Here is a 20,520-nt window from a genome sequence, read left to right as displayed (position 1 = left end):
GATGTCCGGATCTCAGCCTACTGCGGCCGGACCTGCTGCGTTCCCGGGTCGGCCCGTGTCGAGCTGTTCCTCTCTAGGGCCCTTGCTCTTTCCCGGAGAGTCTCCCGGTGTTGTTCTCTGGCCTTTGGCTCCTGTCCTGGAAAGCAGGCGTCCTGCAGCACCCATGCCCCAGCTCGGCCTCCTGCGCCGAAAGGCTTGGGCTGCGCTGCTCAGCCAGCTGGTGCGACCGCCCTGTGCCGTGAGCGTCCGGACGGTCGGTGGCCACAGCCAGGTGAGCCGGGTCAGGCGAGCCTGGTGGAGATAGCTGGCTCCTGACTGCCCCGGCCATGGGTTTTTCTTGGTGGTGTTGTGTTTTGTCGGCCTTGGTATTTCATACTGAGAACCCATCTTGACAGGTTGGACGTTTTTTGTTTTTTTTGGTTTTTTTTTAATTTTCATTCTGCAGTCAAGGAAATGGAAGTTGAAAGCTTGAGTGTCTTATTTACAGATTCCGGAAAGGGAGTATTTTCACACATTCACACTCCATCTGAAATCATTGGAGTCAAACCCATCATTTTTTCTTAAGCAAAATTTTCCATTAAGTGAAATGGACCGTAAGTATAGTGAGTTTGCAATAGAATTCGTCCCAACTTAAATTTCAGAAACACACTTAGTTTTCAGAGACTTGAAAGAGATTTTGGCATGGTAGAGAGGGATTGTGGACTTGTTTTTTTTAGGGAAGAGAATACTCTATGGTATTTTGGAACTACTACATCCCCGATTCTGAAAGGACACTTGCCTGCTAATAATGAAATTAGTGATTCTGTTTTGCCTTAATTAAGGAAATATCTAATGCTCCCAGAGCAGATGCTTTGTGTTGTCTTGCACAGCAGGGTTCAGACCTTTTGTTTCCTTTTCAGTCCTAGCATTCTAATCGATTATTTAGTTCAAACAGGAAATGCATTCTTTTTCCTGTACACAAGGGTTGTTCTTTCTTCTTTAACTGCTTCTCTGATGTCCACAAATTGCATTTTCCCCTTCTCTAAGCTGTTAAACAGTGCTACTTTATTAAGAATGTTTGCTGTTGGAGCCGGACAGTGCTACTTTATTAAGAATGTTTGCTGTTGGAGCCGGGCGCGGTGGCTCACGCCTGTAATCCTAGCTACTCAGGAGGCTGAGATCTGAGATCAAGGTTCAAAGCCAGCCTGGGCAATACAAAGCTGAGAGACTTATCTCCAATTAATCACTAGAAAATAGGAAGTGGGGCCGTGGCTCAAAGGTAGGGCCGAAACCTTGAGCTAAGAACTTATGGACAGCACCCAGGTCAGAATTCAAGCCCTGTGATCACCCCCCCCCCCCAAAAAAAAGAGAATGTTGTTGGAGTAGGAACTAGGAACTGGAAAAGATCATGCTAATCTGTATTCCTAGATGGTTGTTTGTGGAAGTGTTCCTTCTGTGCTTTTATTGATTTTAGGAGCTTAAACTTTTTCAGACATTTATAAACTCAGATATAGTGAAGAAATTTATGATACAAGACAGTTATATAGCACCGGTATAATTGTAATTACAATGTGGGTTCTTGATGGTGGGAGGTGGAGATCAGGACAGATAAACTGGCATCACATTGCTTTTTGTTTGTTTAGGTAGCAGAGGCAATTTTAACATCTCAACTGAAACATGAAGAGAAACCAGATTTCATCATCAAAGTACCGAAGGTAATTTTTTTTACCATTTTGTCTTCTCAGAGTCTTCTCAGAGTGCCATAAAAGATTGGCATTACTTTCATTGTCTCTCTGACCTTTTTTGTTGTTGTTGTTTTGCCAGTCCTGGGCTTGAGCTCAGGGCCTGAGCGCTGTCCTGAGACTTTCTCAAGGCTAGAGCTCTACCACTTGAGCCTCAGAACCACTGCTGGCTTTTTTTCTATGTATCTGGTACCGAGGAATCAAACCTGGGTCTTCATGCATGCTAGGCAAGCGCTTTTACCACTAGGCCAAACTCCCAGCCCCCTCTTTGACCTTTTTTTTTTTTTTTTTTTTTTTTGCCAGTCCTGGGCTTGAGCTCAGGGCCTGAGCACTGTCCTTGGACTTTCTCAAGGCTAGCACTCTACCACTTGAGCCTCAGCACCATTTCCAGCTTTTGTCTATGTATGTGGTACCAAGGAATCAAACCCGGGTCTTCGTGCATGCTAGGCAAGCACTTTAACCACTAGGCCAAACTCCCGGCCCCCTCTTTGACCCTTTTTAAAGAGATCTTTTTTTTTTTTTTTTTTGTGGGTCATGGGGCTTGAACTTGTCTTGGGCACTGTCCCTGAGTTCTTCAGCTCAAGGCTACCGCCCTAACCTTGAGCCAAGCCCCACTTCCCATTTTCTAGAGTTTAACTGGAGATAAGAGTCTCAGGTCCTTTAGTGACTGGGCTAGCTTTGAACCTTGATCCTCAGATCTCAGCCTCCTGAGTAGCTAGGATTACAGGTGTGAGCCACCAGATTACAGGCGTGAGCTACCACACATGGATTTTTTTTTTTTTAGTATATTTTATTGAAAACCAAATTAAGAATCTAAACACAGAGTAAGGGTTATGGCTCAAGTGGTAGTGTACTTGCTTACCTGTATGTGCACAAGGCCCAACCAAGTTCAGTCCTGGGAACCATAATACTAGGTGTAGTCAGAATCATCTGAATTGAAAAAAAAAAACTCTACTTTCAAAAAAGTTTTTTTTTTAAATTCACTTTCATACAGGCATAGTTTATGTCTTTGTCGTAGATACTTATATCTTGTTTTGAAACTACTGATGTTTTTGTCTTGCAGGGCACTAGGGATCTTAGTCCCCAGCAGATGGTTATAAGGGAGAAAATTCTTGATACAGTTGTCAGCTGCTTTAAACGTCATGGAGCAAGAGGATTAGACACTCCAGCATTTGAGTTAAAGGTAGGGGAAAAAATGCTCAGAAATTCTGTGGGAGGGCCAGGAGTTTGGGCTAGTGATAGAGTGCTTGCTTAGCATGCACGAAGACCTGAGTTCGATTCCTTGGTACCACATACATAGAAGGAAAAAAAAAAAAGCTGGAAATGGTGCTGTGGCTCAAGTAGTAGAGCTCTGGCCTTTACAAAGCAAAAGGACAGTGCTTAGGCCCTGAGTTCAAGCCCCCAGGAATGTCAAAAAGCAAAAGTAAAAAAATAAAAAAAAGGAAAGAAAAGAAAAGGAAAAAAAAAAAAGTTCTATGGGAATTTCTTATCTGTGTTCTGGGGTTATCCTTTGCACGAGGGCTTTTTCTGTTTGACCCCTTCAGGATATGCTCACTGAAAAATCTGAAGAGAACTTTGGGCTTGTGTATGACCTAAAGGATCAAGGTGGAGAGCTATTGTCCCTTCGATATGATCTTACTGTATCCTTCTGAGTACTGGAGTCTTTCCAAATCTGGAGAGAGTTCTATAACAAAAGGGAGGAGAGTAACTGTGTGGAGGTATACTTCTATTGGCTATAACCTTTAATTTCTCCCAGAAGGCAGTTTTGCCATCTGAGCCTTGTATTTTCTCTTCTCTTCTTTACCTTTTTTTACTCTTTTTGTACTCTTTTTGTACAAAGTGTTTCATTGTGATATTTCCATTCATATATATATAATATACTTTCATCAAATTCATTCTCTTATTATGTTCTTATCAATTTAATTTCAGTGTGCATGAAAATCCCTTGGAGAAATCTGTAAAACACATTGCTTTAGAGAGTTCATTCATCCATCCTTCCTTTCTTCCTTCCTTCCTCCCTCCCTCCCCCGCTTCCTCTTCCTCTTTTTCTTTTTGTGAGTTGTGGAACTTGAACTTGGCCTGGGGGCACTGTCCCTGAGCTTTTGTGCTCAAGGCTAGCACTCTACCACTTGAGTCACAGCTCCACTTCCAGTGTGTGTGTGTGTGTGTGTGTGTGTTAATTGGAGATAAGTCTCACAGACTTAACTGTACAGGCTAGCTTTGAAGTGTAATCTTAATATCTCAGCCTCTTGAGTAGCTAGGATTACAAACATGAGCTACCCTTGCCTGGCTCAAAAAATTGCATTTTAAACACATATCGTGTTTAAATTAAATGCATGATCCTTGGCCTGTCCTTTTAGAAATAAGGATTTAAAATTATTAGCAGGGGCTGGGCGTTTGACCTAGTGATAAGAGTGCCTGCCTAGCATGCATGAAGCCCTAGATTCGATTTCTAGATTCAATTGAGCTGTGGCTCATGGTTGAGCACTAGCCTTGAGAAATCTCAGGGACAGTGCTTGGGCCCTGAGTTCAAGCCCCAGGACTGGCAGGGGGAAAAAAACAGCCAAGCACTGGTGGCTCACACCAGCTACTCAGGAGGCTCAGATCTGGGGTTCACAATTCAAAGCCAGCCTAGGCACAAAATATCCTTATCTCCAATTGACTGCCAGAAAATTAGAAATGGTGCTGTGGCTCAAGTGGTAGAGCGCTAGCCTTGAGCTAAAGAGCTCAGAGACAATGCCCAGACTCAGGGTTCAAGCCCCACAACCAACAAAAAGAAAAAAGGAAGAAAAATGAAAAAAAGAAAGAAAGAAATTATTAGTAGGTTCTACAGCTTAACTCCCCCCCCCCCCCCCCCCCCCCCAGTCCTCGGCTTGGGCTCAGGGCCTGAGCACTGTCTTTGGACTTTCTTAAGGCTAGAGCTCTTCCATTTGAATTGAACCTGGGTCTTCGTGCATGCTAGGCAAGCACTCTATCACTAGGCCAAACTGCTGGCCCTACAGCTTAACTATTTTGAGATCATTGGTTATTGATATAAATGGGAGGAAATGGCTCACACTTGCATTTCTTGTTTTGTTGTTGTTGTTGTTGGTGGTGGTGTTTTTTTTATTTTTTTGTGGGTCATGGGGCCTGAACTTGGTGCTGTCCCTGAGCTCTTCAGCTCAAGGCTACTGCCATACCCCTGGACTTGGGCATTGTCCCTTAGCTCTTCAGCTCAAAGCTACCACCCTACCCTTGATTCCCACCCCCCCCACATACCTTGTTTTCTAGAGGTTAATTGGAGGTAAGAGTCTGAGGTCCTTTTGTGCCTGAGCTGGCTTTGAACCTTGATTCTCAGATCTCAGCCTCCTGAGTAGCTAGGATTTTACAGGTATGAGCCACCGTGCCCAGCTTCTTGGGTTGTTTTTTTTACATCCGTTTTCTATCTTTTCTGTTCAACTTTCAGTATTGTATATATTTACTTCACTTGACATATGCACACACATACACATACTGTCTAGCATTGCTAAGTCTTAGAGATAGAAACAAGACAGAGAAGTCCCTTGTTCTTGTATGGCAAATAAAGTCCAATTTATAGAGACCCACTCTTCCCTAATGTCTTTATTGGTGGGCCTAAGCTTTGAATATACTGTCTTTCTTCCTTAATCTATTTATGTGAGGTTCCTTTTGCTCGTTATCTGGCCATGAATAAATTGAAGAAGATGAAACGCTACCAAGTTGGAAAGGTGTGGCGGCGAGAGAAGCCTACCGTAGCCCAGGGTCGTTACAGAGAGTTCTGCCAGTGTGTAAGTGACATTAAAGAGATAGTATAGTTTTGTAATTAACCTGACAATTGGTTGATCAGAGCTTACTCCCCCTGCCCCCCCGTGTTTATTTATTTATTTATTTATTTTTTTTTTTGCTGCAGGATTTTGATATTGCTGGTCACTTTGATCCTATGATTCCAGATGCAGAGTGTTTGAAGATCATTTGTGAAATCCTAAGTGGATTGCAACTGGGGGACTTTCTCATTAAGGTGAGGTCAGGGCTGAATGAAGATTGGGGAAGTCTAGATTTGATAAGATGCTCGCTCTGTCTCTCTCTCTCTCTCTCTCTCTCTCTCTCTCTCTCTCTCTCACACACACACACACACACACATACACACACACACACACATCCAATTACTTTTCCTATGCATTTTTCTTTCTGGTAGAGCCTATATCTTATGAGCGAGGGACAGTGTTGCTTTGAAGGAAAGGGCTTTGACAGGGCGGGTACTTCGATTATTTGCCTTGAATTCACAGGTGAGTGTCTAGGGATCATAGATGGGATGTTTGCTGGGTGTGACGTTCCTGAAAGCAAGTTCCATAGGGCACTGACAGGGCACTTACATTACTTGTCTTGGATTCACTAGGTCAATGACCGGCGGATTGTAGATGGGATGTTTGCTGTGTGTGGTGTTCCTGAAAGCAAGTTCCGTGCTATCTGTGCCTCAGTAGATAAACTAGACAAGGTAATGAAGCAACATACTTCAGTAGATCCTCTCTGTTTCTTTCTTTCTCCCAAATTCATACCATTAGAGACAAATCAGGGGGCAGTGACTGAAAGTGAATTCTTAGTGGGGGAAGGCAGGGAGTCTTTTTGAAACAAGATCTATAGGGTTGCACCCGGATATCTCAAGCTGCCTCTGAATTTTCTCCGTGGACTATTCTACTCATGGCATATTGAATGAAAGTGAAGTCATTTTCTAGTTAACTATAAGACTTGGTGCTGAGCTAACATCTTGCTGTTTATACAGATGTCTTGGAAAGATGTGAGGCATGAGATGGTTGTAAAGAAAGGCTTGGCTCCTGAGGTGGCTGATCAAATCGGGGACTATGTGCAATGTCATGGTAAGAATCAGGGTCCTCAAAACTGAGAACCAGGCTGAGAGTGACATGTGTTAAACTTCTAACTCTGAAATAATTTTTTCCATTGATGTGTTAAGTGTCAGAGATTGGCCTGAACTTAATTTCTATTTTCCTTATAACTACTTTGCATCTACATATGGTAAAAGTAAAGGTAGAGAGCAGGGTCTGGTCATATGAGACCAGGATCATCATCTTTTTTAAAAACTGAGGAGGAATGGCTAGAGCCTATTACACGTAAGTGTGGATGAGGGCTGGGAGTGTGGCCTGGTGGTAGAGTGCTTGTCTAGCATGCATGAAGACTGGAGTTCGATTTCTTGGTACCACATACATACAAGAAAGCTGGAAGTGGTGCTGTAGCTCAAGTGGTAGAGCTCTAGCCTTAAAAGGCCAAGGAAAGTGCTCAGGCCCTGAGTTCAAGCTGCAGGACTGGCAAAAAAAAAAAAAAAAGTGGATGAAACACTCAGGGGACTGAGATCTGAAGATTGCAGTCTGGACAGGGAAGTTTGTGAGACTTTTTTTCTAGTCCTGGGGCTTGAACTCAGGGCCTGCCTTTGGGCTTTCTCAAGGCTAGTGCTCTACCACTCGAGCTACAATATCACTTCCCGATCTTTGTGTGTATGTCTTACTAACAAATCGAACTCAGGGCTTTGTGTGCTAGGCAAGCACTCTACCAGTAAGCCATGCTCCCAGCCCCAAGTTTGTGAGACTCTTATCTCCAATTAACCACCAGAAGCCAGAAGTGGAGAGCTATGTTTCAAGTGGTAGAGCACTGTCCTTGAGTGGAAAAGCTCAAGGACAGTGGGACAGTGCCTATGCCTTGTGTTCAAATCCCAATTTAGGCACACGTGCCTGTGTGTGTGCCCACACGCGCCCCCCCCCAGATGAAACTGAAACACATCTGTGTAAATAGCACAGAGCTTCCCTCCCCCCACACGCACTTCTTGTCTTAGGTGGGATATCTCTGTTAGAGAAAATGTTCCAGGATCCCAAACTATCACAAAGCAAGCAGGCCTTGGAGGGTCTGAGGGACTTGAAGCTGCTCTTTGAATATCTGACTTTATTTGGAATCGCTGAAAAGGTAAGTTTAGTTGGGTATGGCCTTCCTACTGAGCTCTAGCTCTCTGAATCTGGTCTATGAGTGACTTTGCTCTTGTTTCTACAGATCTCCTTTGACCTAAGTCTAGCTCGGGGCCTCGACTACTATACAGGAGTGATTTATGAAGCGGTACTGCTAAAGAGCACAGCTCCAGCTGGGGAAGAGCCCCTGAATGTAGGCAGTGTGGCTGCTGGTGGGCGTTATGATGATCTGGTTGCCACGTTTGACCCCAAAGGCTACAAAGTGCCATGTGTTGGGTTGAGCATTGGCGTAGAGCGAATCTTCTACATCGTGGAGCAGAAGATGAAGGTAGGTGCTAGTAGGCCCAAGGTTTGTGTGGAAGCTTTACAACCTATTAATAGAGGGGCAATTTGACTGTTTTCTGGTGATTTGTATTTTTAATTACCAATACAGAGAAATTTGAAAAAAAATAGTCTCTCTGTCTCTCTCTCTCTCTAAATCAGACTTCTGGTGAGATGGTACGGACCACAGAAACCCAAGTGTTTGTAGTTACACCCCAGAAGAATTTTCTTCGAGAACGATTGAAGCTAATTGCGGAGCTATGGGATGCTGGGATCAAGGTATGGTAGATACCGTGTCAGAGCCATCTAGATATATGTGAGATAACTGAGCAAGTCATATTTCTACCTTATGCCTACAGTGGAACTCAAGACCATTTTTAGCTAACATTAGAGGGTTATCCACTTATTTCTGGTTTCCTTGGAAATGCATGTTTTTAGGGCTTATTTGCTATGGCCAGTCTAAATCCTGTACTTTGTTTATCCCTTTCAGGCAGAGATGCTATATAAGGAGAACCCTAAACTGTTAAAACAGCTGCACTATTGTGAGAACACGGGCATTCCACTGGCGGTTATTATTGGTGAGCAAGAACAGAAGGAAGGTACCATCAAGCTCCGTTTGGTGGCCAGCAGAGAGGAGGTGAGTGGGAGATGGCAGAAATAAGAGCCAAAAATTTTTCCCCAATTATTGATGAGAGTGCCTTGCTATGCAGCTGAGGCTGGCCTGGAACCTGTTACATAGCCCAGGCTGGCCTTGAACTTGCAATCTTCCTGCCTCAGCCTGTTTAGTCCTGGAAGTTCATGTACTCAAGGTGGATACCATCACACACAGCGTCCATGTCCACATTCTTTAAAGAAACTAGGTAGTTTGGCTGAAGAAATATCTCTAGTAATACAAATGATGTTATAGTAGTAATAGAATAGTAGTGATAGTAATAGAAATGAAGACATCTCACGTTACCATTAAACATTATAGCTAGTAAGCATTTGTTGTGGGAGCAGGATGAAATCGAGTTTTTTTTTTTTAGGCTAATCATCAAAATAAACATAGATCATTGTTTGAATTCCTCTAGACTTGAAAATATACTTTTTTCTAGGTCAGCTTTAAGCCCACTCTCCTCCCTACTAGTTGTATTAACTGGTTGCAGGATGAAATGAACCTGGAAAAACGTTGGCTGAGGAGCCAGTATCGGTTAGTAGTTTGTCACATGAGAATTCTCTTATGTTTTAGGTGGCCATTAAACGGGAAAATCTTGTGGCTGAAATTCAGAAGCGACTGTCTCTGTCTTGATTGCTGGATTGTCATCCGCTGCCTTCTGTAGGAAGGGTTTCATACAGGATTGAGTTCCTGATGGACCTTACCACAGCTGGCCAGCAAGAGTGATGAGTGCCTTCTATGTCCTCCATATTTCCTGGATAAAAAACTATGGGCAGCTCTGAGGACTCGTGGGCTAGAATAAGCAGCTACTTTGCATGGGAGCAGATGGCTGGTATGTGAAAGAAAAAAGACGCATTCCAGCTGCAGAGGCGAATTTGAAGTGCTGTGAAATGCTGTCAAGAGGTGCTGAGTTGGTGAATGTGAGCAAGGCTCTGTAAGAGTTGCCCCTCAGGCTGAAGATCTTGTATCACGGACATTTAGTTGTTTTTTTTTTTTTCCCCTCAGTCATGGAACTTGAACACTGGGCCTAGGCGCTATCCCCGAACTCTTCAGCTCAAGGCTAGCATTCTACCACTTGAGCCACAGCGCCTCTTCTGGTTTTCGGGGGGTTAATTGGAGATAAGAGTTTCATAGACTTTGGTGCCTGAGCTGGCTTTCAACCTGGATCCTCAGCTCTCAGCTTCTTGAGTAGCTAGGAGTATAGGCGTGAGCCCCATGTCCTGCTTGATACTTAGCTTTTTACTGTAGCTTTGGAACCAGATTCTGAAAAACTTGCCTACATTCAGCCTTAGGCCTCTCCATGGAATTTTGTAAAGATAGAAAGGATGAATAATATCTGTTTTCTATTTTTGTGTATGTGTGTGTGTGTTTTGGGAGGGGGGGTCATGGGGCTTGAACTCAGCCTGGGCACTGTCCCTGAGCTCTTCAGCTCAAGGATACCATCCTACCCTTGAGCCAAACCCACTTCCCGTTTTTTTAGAGATTAATTGGAGATAAGAGTCTCAGGTGCCCGGGCTGGCTTTGAACCTTGATCCTCAGATCTCAGCCTCCTGAGTAGCTATGATTAGAGGTGTGAGCCACTGTGCCCAGCTATCTGTTTTCTGTTTGTTTTTTTTTGTTTGTTTGTTTTTCTGTTTTCTGTTTTTAAGATAGAGATGCTAGGCCTGGAGTTTGGCCTACTGGTAGAGTGCTTGCCTAGCATTCATGAAGACTCAGATTCCATTCCTCAGTACCACATACGTAGAAAAGCTGGAAGTGGTGCTGTGAACCAAGTGATAAAGCCCTAGCTTTAAGAAAGCCCAAGGACAGTGCTCAGGGCCTGAGTTCAGTCCCCAGGACTGGAAAAAAAAAAAAAAGTAAAAAGAGGTAAAGATGCTATCCTAAGTACATGACAGTTCTTATTTTGAGCCCATATACTGGTTACAATAGCACAAATGGGGCTGTCTTTACTTCTCTTGAATGTTGACCTTAATAACGTGGATAACAAAATGATCTGAACTTTTGAGATTTTAGAGCCCATTCTCTGTGCCAGAATCAGTGCTCTGAATATTCCTATTATTGAGGCTGTTCTAGAAGTGCTAATATGTGAAATAAAATATTAAGAAAAGTAGTTGGGCAATTTGTTACTAATGGACTTACATACATACAAAGTGCTTGAGTGTACACAGTCCTGGCTCATACACCCCCCCCTTCTTTTTTTTAGTTTTTTTCCTTTAGTTTTTTTTGTTGTTGTTGTTTTTTGCTAGTCCTGAGCTTGAGCTCAGGGTCTGAGCACTGTCCTTGGACTTTCTCAAGGGTAGAGCTCTACCACTTGAGCCTCAGCACCACTTCCAGCTTTTTTTCTATGTATGTGGTACCGAGGAATCGAACCTGGGTTGTCGTGCATGCTAGGCAAGCACTCTACCACTAGGCCAAACTCCCGGCCCCTCCTTTAGCTTTTTTGCTCGAGGCTGGTGCTTACCATTTGAGCCACACCTCCACTTACAGGGTTTTTTTTGTGGTTAATTTAAGATTAGTCTCACATACTCTCATTCTTGGGCTGGCTTCAAACCAGGATCCTCAAATTTCAGTCTCCTGAGTAGCTGGCATTACAGGCATGAGCCATTGACACCTGGAATCAGAAAATCAGAAACTTGTATATTCAGAGCAGATAATTCAGTGCCACAATTTTTCCTTTTCTGTCTCCCACTGAACTAAAAGTCAAATTGCTAAACATACGTGAGCCAGAGTGCCCTACTTTCATGGTGTTGCTGATGACCTGCTTCCTTCCCCCCCCCCCAATTTTTTTTGTCAGTTGTAGGACATGAACTGGCCTTGTCCTGGCACTCTTCAGCTCAAAGCTACTGCCCTACCCATTGAGCCACAACACCACTTCCAGTTTTCTGGTGTTTGATTGGAAGTGAGAGTCTCGCTGTCTTTAGTGCCTGGGCTGGCTTTGAACAGTGATCCTCAGATCTCAGCCTCCTGACTAGCTAGGGTCATAGGCGTGAGCTGCTGCACCCGCCCCTTGTGTAATGTTGATTGTGTTGTACAAATCAAATGACTGTAATATTCTCCAATTGAAGAAAAGTGTAGTTTAACTAAGTGGTGGTAGTACCATGCTAGGTGCCAGTGGCTCATGCTTGTAATCCTAGCTACTCATGAAACTGAGATCTGAGGAAGCTGGAAACCAGTGTGGATAGGAAAGCCCAAGAGACTGATTAGCAGAGGCCTTGGAGGAAGAATGCCGTGGATCTTTGGCTCCAGTGGTTAGAGAGCTAACCTTGAGCAAAAACGACTTAGGGACAGCACCCAGCCCGAGTTCAAGTCCAAGGTCTGCCACACTGACATACACCATCCAAAAGTTCAAAAAGTGCTTCTGTGTCTTTGCAAATACTGGTGTAGTTAGGGCTTTCCCCTTCTAGTGTGCCCTGGTACAAGGAACACTTAAAACCAATAGCCGGGCGTGGTGGCTCAAGCCTGTAATCCTAGCTACTCAGAGGCTGTGATCTGAGGATCGCAGTTCAAAGCCAACCAGGGCACTAAAGTCCATGAGACTCATCTCCACTTAACCACTAGAAAACCACCGGAAGTGGCTCTGTGGCTCTGAGGTAGGGCGGTAGCCTTGAGCTGAAGAGCTCAGGGACAGTGCTCAGGCCCAGAGTTCAAGTTCCACAACTGTCAAAAAACAACAATAACAGAAAAAAAAACACAAAACCAAAACCCATAAACAGGGCTTCCAGAGAAGGCTCAGAAACTTTTGGCAATGCTTGCAAAGTTGATTAGATAAGACGGCACTGTTCCATAACCTCAGTTTTCTCCTTACTAAAAGGAAGAACTAGTTTTTAATTCATCGACCAATCCATTCAAGCTTGTTTTGAAAACCATGGTGTGTGTATGTGTGTTTGTGGGGTGGGGGGGGCGGGGGTGAGCCGTTTGTATACGCCCTTACTTCCGTGTTGCTTCACACACCCAGTGCGCCTGCGCCGTCTCCTTGGAGCAGAGGCGGGGCTAACAAGGCTGTATTAGAAGTTCTCTAATCTTATTGGAAGAAGATCGTGCCTTACGGCAGCAGGTCTCGTTTTGCGGTACTTTACGGCTTCCCATTCACATCTGTGTGAAGATGGCGTCCGGCAGCGGGGTAAGTGTTGTGTGCGAGGAGAAGGTTTGCGGGGTGAGGGTTCCTTTTTCAGCGCTGGATAGGGACAAACTCGACTGCCTGACATTTCTGTGAGATCCGGATGTCCGCGTTCGAGAACTGCCGTAAGACCGGGCGCGGGGACGGTGGAATTGCGGAGGTCTTTGGGGTTGGGGTCCGGACGTTCGCCTGTGCTTCTTAGTGAGGTCCCCAGAGACTTGGCTTCCGAAAAGTCGTGGGGTCGCTTTAGTTTCGAAGTGGAGGCTTCTCTAGGTTCTCTCAGGGTCCGGACACGGGGAGCGAAGGATTCTGAGCACTTTTCCCCCCTACAGACAAAAAACTTGGACTTTCGCCGAAAGTGGGACAAAGATGAATACGAGAAACTCGCTGAGAAGAGACTCACGGAAGAAAGAGAAAAGAAGGATGGTAGGTGCTCGCTTCATCTGGGGCTCAAGGGCTCTTCGAGGCGGTGCTGTGAGTGGCTCGAGTCGGGGAGGGAGTTGATAGGCGGTGTGCTCTTAACTCGGGTGAGAGCGAGTGGTTTTGAGGTGCTCTTAGCTCTGTCTTCCTCCACTTCCTTGCCCTGCCTCTGCTTGGGTCATTTAGTGGTTTCTTAAGTGTTGCGCTGTTGAAGTTTGCGCTTCTCTGCCTCCCCCTCTTCCCCCCTCCACACTCACTGGGTTACTAGGGAGGTTACTTGAACACAGTGCCTAGAGGCTGTTCTTTATCTTTGTAGCTCGGCGATCTATTACTTGAACCACAGCTTCACTTCTGGCTTTTTGCTGGTTAATTGAAAGTAGGAATCTCAACTTTCCTACCTAGTGTGACTTCAAACCTTCCTCAGAGCTCAGCCTCCTCAGGGGTTGAGATTACCTGGATGAGCCAACATTCTTGACTCCATCAAGACCTTCCCATATAGTGTGAGGAAAGCAGAAGCATTCAATTTCTCTGCCTTGCACATTATCAGAGGGTTGGTTTTCCTTCAATCCATTTTAAAAAACGAAAGGTCATATTTTCTCATTTGTTTTCAAACAGATTTACTTTACTGCCACACCACCTTGAGCACACTTCTAATTTTTTTCTAATCTGTTGTACTTAGTGCTTTGCCTGTTGGTTATGTGAACACATATTTCCTAAATGCTGATCTCCTTTTTATTTTTTTATTTTTATTTTTTGCTAGTCCTGGGCCTGAGCGCAGAACATGAGCTCTGTCCTTGTGTTTTCTCAAGGCTAGAACCCTACCACTTGAGCCACAGCACCATTTCAGGCCTTTTCTATGTATATGGTACCAAGAAATCAAACTCAGGTCTCAGTGCAAGCTAGGCAAGCACTCTTATCAGTAGGCCAAACTCCCAGACCTGGACTCCCTTTTAAAGTTTTACTCTAACCACATAAAATTTCTTTTTGTGTTATACTAGCATATCTGACTGAAAGCTTTATTAAGGACCTTTGCTCTTCTTTTTTGCTGGACCTTGGGATTGAACTCAGGGCTTGTGCACTGTCCTTGGGCTTTCTCAAGGCTAGAGTTCTACCACTTGAGCCACAGCACCGATTCTGGCTTTTTCTGTGTATGTGATACCAAGGAATTGAACTTCATGCATGCTAAGCAAGCACTCTACCACTCCCGACCTTGCTCTTTTGAAAGGATTACTTCTAGTGAGAATTCAGAATTCCTTACTCTCAGCTCAGTTAGTAAGTAGAGAACTTACTGATTTTAGGTTTGGCTGCTTTAGATAAAAAGCTGTGGAAGGTTAGAGATTGCCTATGGTTTCTGTTCTTAGCTATTTCTAAATGCTGAGAGGGGTACCTGCTGTGGTCCATCTTTAAAGAAAAAATGAGAGTCATCTTTTGAATTTGAAGTTTCATATGTTTTCCCTTTTAACTGAGGAACTGATATATTGAGGGCCTTTCCCATTCTGTTTCAGGAAAACCAGTGCAGCCAGTCAAGCGGGAGCTTTTGCGACACAGGGACTACAAAGTGGACTTGGAATCTAAGCTTGGGAAGACAATTGTCATTACCAAGACAACCCCACAGTCTGAGATGGGAGGGTGAGTAACTTCCTCTGAAGCCAAAAGTGGGCCTACTAATTAACTATAGTTGGTTTTAGGAAGTGGTGAGGTAGGGCCTTAGCCCTGGGCTAACTGTCCTGGGGCTTATAATTTTATCCGTAGATTTGTCTGTCTTTGGCCTCCCAAGTCTCATGTTAATCCTGTAGTATCTCTAGGAGTTATCTTTCTTCCTATTAACACTATAACTTCTTCATATCTTCAAAGGGATTATTTATTTGTTCTGTGAAGAAATGAAGGAATTACTGAGATACATCTCTAGGAGATAAAGTTAGTTGCATTGTATTAGATCCAAGGAGTTAATAGTGAAAAAAGAGGGCTGAGGTCCTAGACTAGTAAAGGCTGCAGTTGTTATGTATTATTGTTATGGAAGGTGTTAGGTTATCTTTCCAAACCAAAACTATATCCTATAAGGGTTCCACAGGAGCTTATCACCCTTTTCCTACAATTCCTCTCTAGTTATGATTTCCACCAGGAGGGTAACACAGATAGCAATTAAGTGAACTTCTTGGAGCTGTTTAGTAAATCCAGTGTTGTTATTCCTTTGTGTTATCCTTTGTTTTGTGTATTTACAAATTACCTAACAGTTTAGCAGCATAAAATAACAATTCATAATCTGTGACCAAAGAATCTGGGAGTAGCTTACAGAGTGATTCTAGCTCAGGGTCTTTTTTTGATTTTTGGTGGTGGACTGGGGGCTGGAACTCAGGGCCTCGGTGCTATCCCCCTACACCTTTTTTTTTTTTTTTTTTCCAATCCTGAGTTTGATCTTAGGGCCTGAGCCCTGTCCTTGGACTTTCTCAAGGCTAGAACTCTAGCACTTGAGCCTCAGTACCACTTCTGGCTTTTTTTTTTTTTTATGTATGTGGTACTGAGGAATCAAATCTGTGTCTTTGTGCATGCTAGGCAAACACTGCCACTAGGCTAAACTCCCGGCCCAGTGCTATCCCTTTTGAGTGATTAATTGGAGCTAAGAGTCTTTACAGCCTTTCCTGCCTGAGCTGGCTTTGAATGTTGGTCCTCAGATCTCTGCCCCCTGATTAGCGAGGCTTACAGACATCATATAATTATTCATGATCACAGATCAGTTGGTACTAACTGGGAGGAGGCTTCACAAGGTGGGAATAACAGGAGAGTGAAGCTATCACTGGCTTTCCTAGAAATGAATTTATGAAAGTGAATCCTTAAAACCTTACTTGAACTAGCACCATGACTGTGGCTCAGGCCTATAATGCTAGTTACTCTGGAGGCTGAGATCTGAGGACCAACATTCAAAGCCAGCTCAGGCAGGAAAGGCTGTAAAGACTCTTAGCTCCAATTAACTACCTGAAAACTGGAAGTGGCTCTGTGGCTCAAGTAGTAGAGTGCTAACCTTGAGCTGAAGAGCTCAGGGACAATGCCCAAGCCCAGAGTTCAAGCCTCATGACTGACCAAACCAAACCAAACAAAAAAAATCTTGCTATAAAGTTTTGTTTCTTGGTTGAAAATCGTGAAATTCTTAAAACTAGATTTAATTCACATGTTGTTTTTTCTTGTCTGTCAGATATTACTGCAATGTTTGTGACTGTGTGGTGAAAGACTCCATCAACTTCCTGGATCATATTAATGGAAAGAAACGTAAGGCTTGGAGGTAGTTTGTAACTAGGATTGGGACTGGGTTTTGGAGGTGGAATAGAAGGAAAGAGTGGGTTTTCTGAGGAAAGAGTGGGTTTTCTGTGGTCCTTGTAGGTGCATATGTGTCAGTTGTTAGGCTTTAAGTCAGGGTCTATTGTCTGTGCCATCTTTGAGCTTTTTTTGCTTGATGTTAGTATTGTACTTGTTAGAACCACAGCTCCAGTTCCACATTTTGGGTGATTAATCAGAGATAAGCATCTCTGGGCTTTCTTCCTTGGGCTTGGCTTCAAACCTCAATCCTCAGATCTCAGTCTTCTGAGTGGCTAGGATTACAGTTTGAGCCTCTAGCACTTACCTTCACAACTACTTTTTTTTTTTGGTGCTAGTCCTGGGGCTTGAACTTGGCCTGAGGTCCTATCTTTGAGCTGTTGTGCTCTATGCTAGTGGTCTACCACTTGAGCCAGAGCTCCATTTTCAGCTTTTTGATGGTTAATTAAAGACCAGAGTCATGCATTTTCTTGCCTGTGCTGGATTAGAACTGCAATCCTTAGATCTCAGCTTCCTGAGTAGGTAGGGTTACAGACATGAACCACCAGTACCAGGTTTCCTGGTCCCTTTTGATGACTGAGGAACTCTCCAGTTGCAGGTTATCTTTACCTTATTATCTAATATTTTTGGAAACCTTGAGCTCTTCCAGGCTCTTGACAAACGGAAACTATGTTTTTCTGGGGTTGTCTTACTGAATGTTCATCTGTTTAATTAAGAGCAGTTGAAAGCCACATGTGTCTTGGTAAACAGGTTAGGTCAAAACTGTATTTTTGCTGTGTTTTAGATGAAGAGTTTTTTTGTTTTTTTTTTCTCCAAAAAGCTAGAACTAAACTTTTTCAGAGGCTAGAGGTGTTGTTGTAATCTCATAACCTTGCCTTACTATTGACCTCATCCAGATCAACGGAACCTGGGCATGTCTATGCGTGTGGAACGTTCCACCCTGGATCAGGTGAAGAAACGCTTTGAAGTCAATAAGAAGAAGATGGAAGAGAAGCAGAAAGATTATGATTTTGAGGAAAGGATGAAGGAACTCAGAGAAGAGGTAAGACTGCCTCTTTCCCTTCTACCACTTTTGATTTTTATTTTGGGAAATATGGGTAGTAACCTTTTCATCCCACTTTTCTCTCTCCAAGTGATATCCTTGCACTTACTTTATACTAGAAGAAAACATTTTATTTATCCTTTGAGGCTCATGGCTTTAAACTTGGCCATTAGGGCCATATATATTTTAGATAATATTAGTAGTAGTAGAGGTAGGGTTTTTTTTTTTTTTTTTTTTTTTTTTTTTGCCAGTCCTAGGGCTTGAAGTTAGGCCCTGAGCACTGTCCTTGGACTTTCTCAAGGCTAGAGCTCTACCCCTTGAACCACAGCTCAACTTCTGGCTTTTTCTGTGTATGTGGTACTGAGGAATTGAACCCATGGTTTCATACATGCTAGGCAAGCATTCTACCACTAGGCCACACTCCCAGCTCCAATTATTCTTCTTTACAGTTTTAGATCCAAAATTGGGAGGTAGAGAGCCATAGCGATTTACCATTTACCTTTTCCTTACATACATACATAGTTCTTATCCCCCCCCCAACAACAACAAAGCATCCAAAGCAAGAAAAACCCATATACATATATATATATATATATATATATTTTTTTTTTTTTTTATTTTTTTTAATCCTCAGGTGGCCTATGAGTTCAGGCTGATAGGGTTAGCATTGTTTCCTATGCTTATTGACTATGACTACTGAGCAAGTTACTTAACCCTTGTATGTCTCATTCTCTCTGTATTATAGATCTTAGTATGATATATATAAAGTAGTTGCAACAGCTCTTGGCATGTATTTCAGGTTCCAGAATGTAATATAGTTTTGTTCCTATAACCCTATTAAGAACTAGAGTTGAACCTTGGGATATGGGATTGAGAATGCTAATATAACTTTCTTGTCTTTTTTTTTTGTCAGTTCTGGGGCCTGAACTCAGGACCTGGGCACTGTTCTTGAGCCTCTTTGTGCTCAAGGTTAGCTCTGTACCGTTTTGGCCACAGCTCCATTTCTGGCTTTTCCTGTCATTCATTGAAGATAAGAGTCTCACAGACTTTTCTGCCAGGGTGACTTTGAAGTGTGATCCTCAGATCTCAGCCTCCTGAGTAGCTAGTATTACAGGTGTGAGCCTCTAGCATCCTGTTTGTCTCTTATTTAATTAAAAAAATTTTTTTTGGGGGGGACTGGGATTGATCCAAGCGCCTTACACATGCCAGGAAAGTAAGATTTTATTACAGCCTTTGAGATTTTACTTTCTCCTAAAGATAGGATTTCAAAGTTCAGTGTCTCTTTCAAAAGCATCAGAACTGATTCTGAGTGACTTCCTTCCTTGTCTCCACTTCCAGGAAGAAAAGGCTAAAGCATACAAGAAAGAGAAGCAGAAGGAGAAGAAAAGGAGAGCAGAGGAGGACTTGACATTTGAGGAGGATGATGAGATGGCAGCTGTGATGGGCTTCTCTGGCTTTGGTTCCACCAAGAAGAGTTACTGAGCCTTTCTGTGATGGGCCTAATTTTGGCCTATGCTGGACCTAACTGTGTGTGTGGTGTGGGGGTGGGGGTGGGGGTTATTCCTTTTGGATACTGGGGAAAGTCCTTAAGAGTGTTAATGGCAGGACTAGAGGGTGGGTGTTTGTGGTTTCCCTCTACCTTGGGGGAGGGCACAGGAGGCAGAAGTAATGCTGCTGCGCATTCCTTCTACCTTAGTTTGTCACCGGAGTCACAAGACCTCTTCCCATTGAGTTCCTGATAAATGAAGACATCTCCATCAGAGGCTGCTGGCCAGAAACTTCCCCTGCATCTTTCCCTCTTCATCTATCCAACCTCTTGTCTGAGCATCCCAGTTTTTTCCTATGTTCTGCCTTTGTTTAAATTTTAACTCTTGTTAGCCTGCAACAGAAGGGATCTGATCAGCTCCCCCTTTTGCCATCCTACTCTATGGTTCTTTGCCATCTGTGCATGCATGTGTACTTCTGCCTGGGTCAATGGTATGTGTGGATATGTGTGCATGAATTTGTCACAAAGAGGGGGCCTGAGCTGGAATCTCAGCGCATTGCTGCCCTGGGGCCTAATGTTCTCAGTTTCCTCAGCGCATGTAACAGGCAATTAAATGGGATGAGTGGTGTGGTTTGTGTCTGGTGAGTTTTTTAACATTGTTCTTTTGATATAGGCTGTTACAGCTTTTCCTGTTTGTTTCACTTTACTGAGGATTTTTCTGTTTTGTCTTCCTTGTGAGCAGGCTCTTGGAGGAACCTGTTTGATGCAAAGGAAGAAAAAAAAAAAGAAATGAATAATTCAATACCCCCCCCCCCCAAAAAAAAAACCAAAACCAACCAAACACACTTACTATGGGCACCTTTGGGTCTCAGAGGCTATAGAACATGCATAATAAATGACAGATTGGGCATGTTTTACATTTGATGGGAACATTCTAGTATCTTTCCTGTGTGTGTGTGTGTGTGTGTGTGTGTGTGTTTCCTTCCCACACTGAGAATTTGCATATAGAGCCTTCCTTCTCTAACAGATCCCCCCCCTCCTTTTTGGTGCTGGTACTGGGGCTTGAGCTCCAGGCCTTGCATTCAAGTGACTTTTTCATTCATGACTGTTGCTATATCACTTGAGCCACACCTCTGTTTCCAGCTCAGTTGGTAGAGTGCTAGCTAATGAGAGAAAGCAACAGGTATCCAGTCTGAGTCCTGGTCTGGGGCCTAAAAAAAATAAAACTTGGAGATTTGTCTTCTGGGCTAATTTTGAAATGTAATTCTCAGATTGCCACCTCTTGAGTGGTTAGAGTTACAGGAATGAGTTACTGGTTTCCATAGGGTAGGGACAAAACTATTGAGCTTTCTGTGAATTCAGGCTCCTTTGATCCTGAGCAGTGGAGTTTAGCATGGAACTAGGTGTTTCTCTTTCTCTCTCCCTCTCCCTCTCCCCCTCCCTCCCTCCCTCCCTCCTTCTCTCTCTCTCTCTCTCTCTCTCT

The 20,520-nt window shown here is 43.6% G+C and overlaps 2 protein-coding genes across 2 annotated transcripts; both read left to right on the top strand.

Moving 5' to 3' along the window:
* The first annotated feature begins 9 nt into the window (after positions 1 to 9).
* Hars2 (histidyl-tRNA synthetase 2, mitochondrial) lies at positions 10 to 10,009 on the top strand. Its single transcript, XM_090331378.1, has 13 exons — positions 10 to 271; positions 1,623 to 1,694; positions 2,785 to 2,904; positions 3,266 to 3,361; positions 5,381 to 5,506; positions 5,629 to 5,736; positions 6,115 to 6,213; positions 6,499 to 6,592; positions 7,561 to 7,688; positions 7,773 to 8,015; positions 8,171 to 8,287; positions 8,499 to 8,645; positions 9,237 to 10,009. Exons 1-13 carry the CDS (start codon positions 164 to 166, stop codon positions 9,294 to 9,296), a joined length of 1,518 nt encoding a protein of 505 aa, XP_090187504.1. The 5' UTR covers positions 10 to 163; the 3' UTR covers positions 9,297 to 10,009.
* Positions 10,010 to 12,723: 2,714 nt separating this feature from the next.
* Zmat2 (zinc finger matrin-type 2) lies at positions 12,724 to 19,956 on the top strand. The gene is made up of 6 exons (XM_090331377.1): positions 12,724 to 12,783; positions 13,113 to 13,206; positions 14,706 to 14,829; positions 16,391 to 16,464; positions 17,406 to 17,551; positions 18,890 to 19,956. The coding sequence occupies exons 1-6, from the start codon at positions 12,766 to 12,768 to the stop codon at positions 19,031 to 19,033; spliced, it is 600 nt and encodes a 199-aa protein (XP_090187503.1). The 5' UTR covers positions 12,724 to 12,765; the 3' UTR covers positions 19,034 to 19,956.
* The last annotated feature ends 564 nt before the right edge of the window (positions 19,957 to 20,520 follow it).

The sequence above is a fragment of the Megascapheus bottae genome, chromosome 4 (genome assembly GCF_031878675.1).
Source record: "Megascapheus bottae isolate mThoBot1 chromosome 4, mThoBot2.hap1, whole genome shotgun sequence".
Taxonomy (NCBI): domain Eukaryota; kingdom Metazoa; phylum Chordata; class Mammalia; order Rodentia; family Geomyidae; genus Megascapheus; species Megascapheus bottae.
The sequence above is the reverse complement of the archived record's forward strand: the minus strand, read 5'-3'. Positions and strand labels throughout refer to the sequence as shown.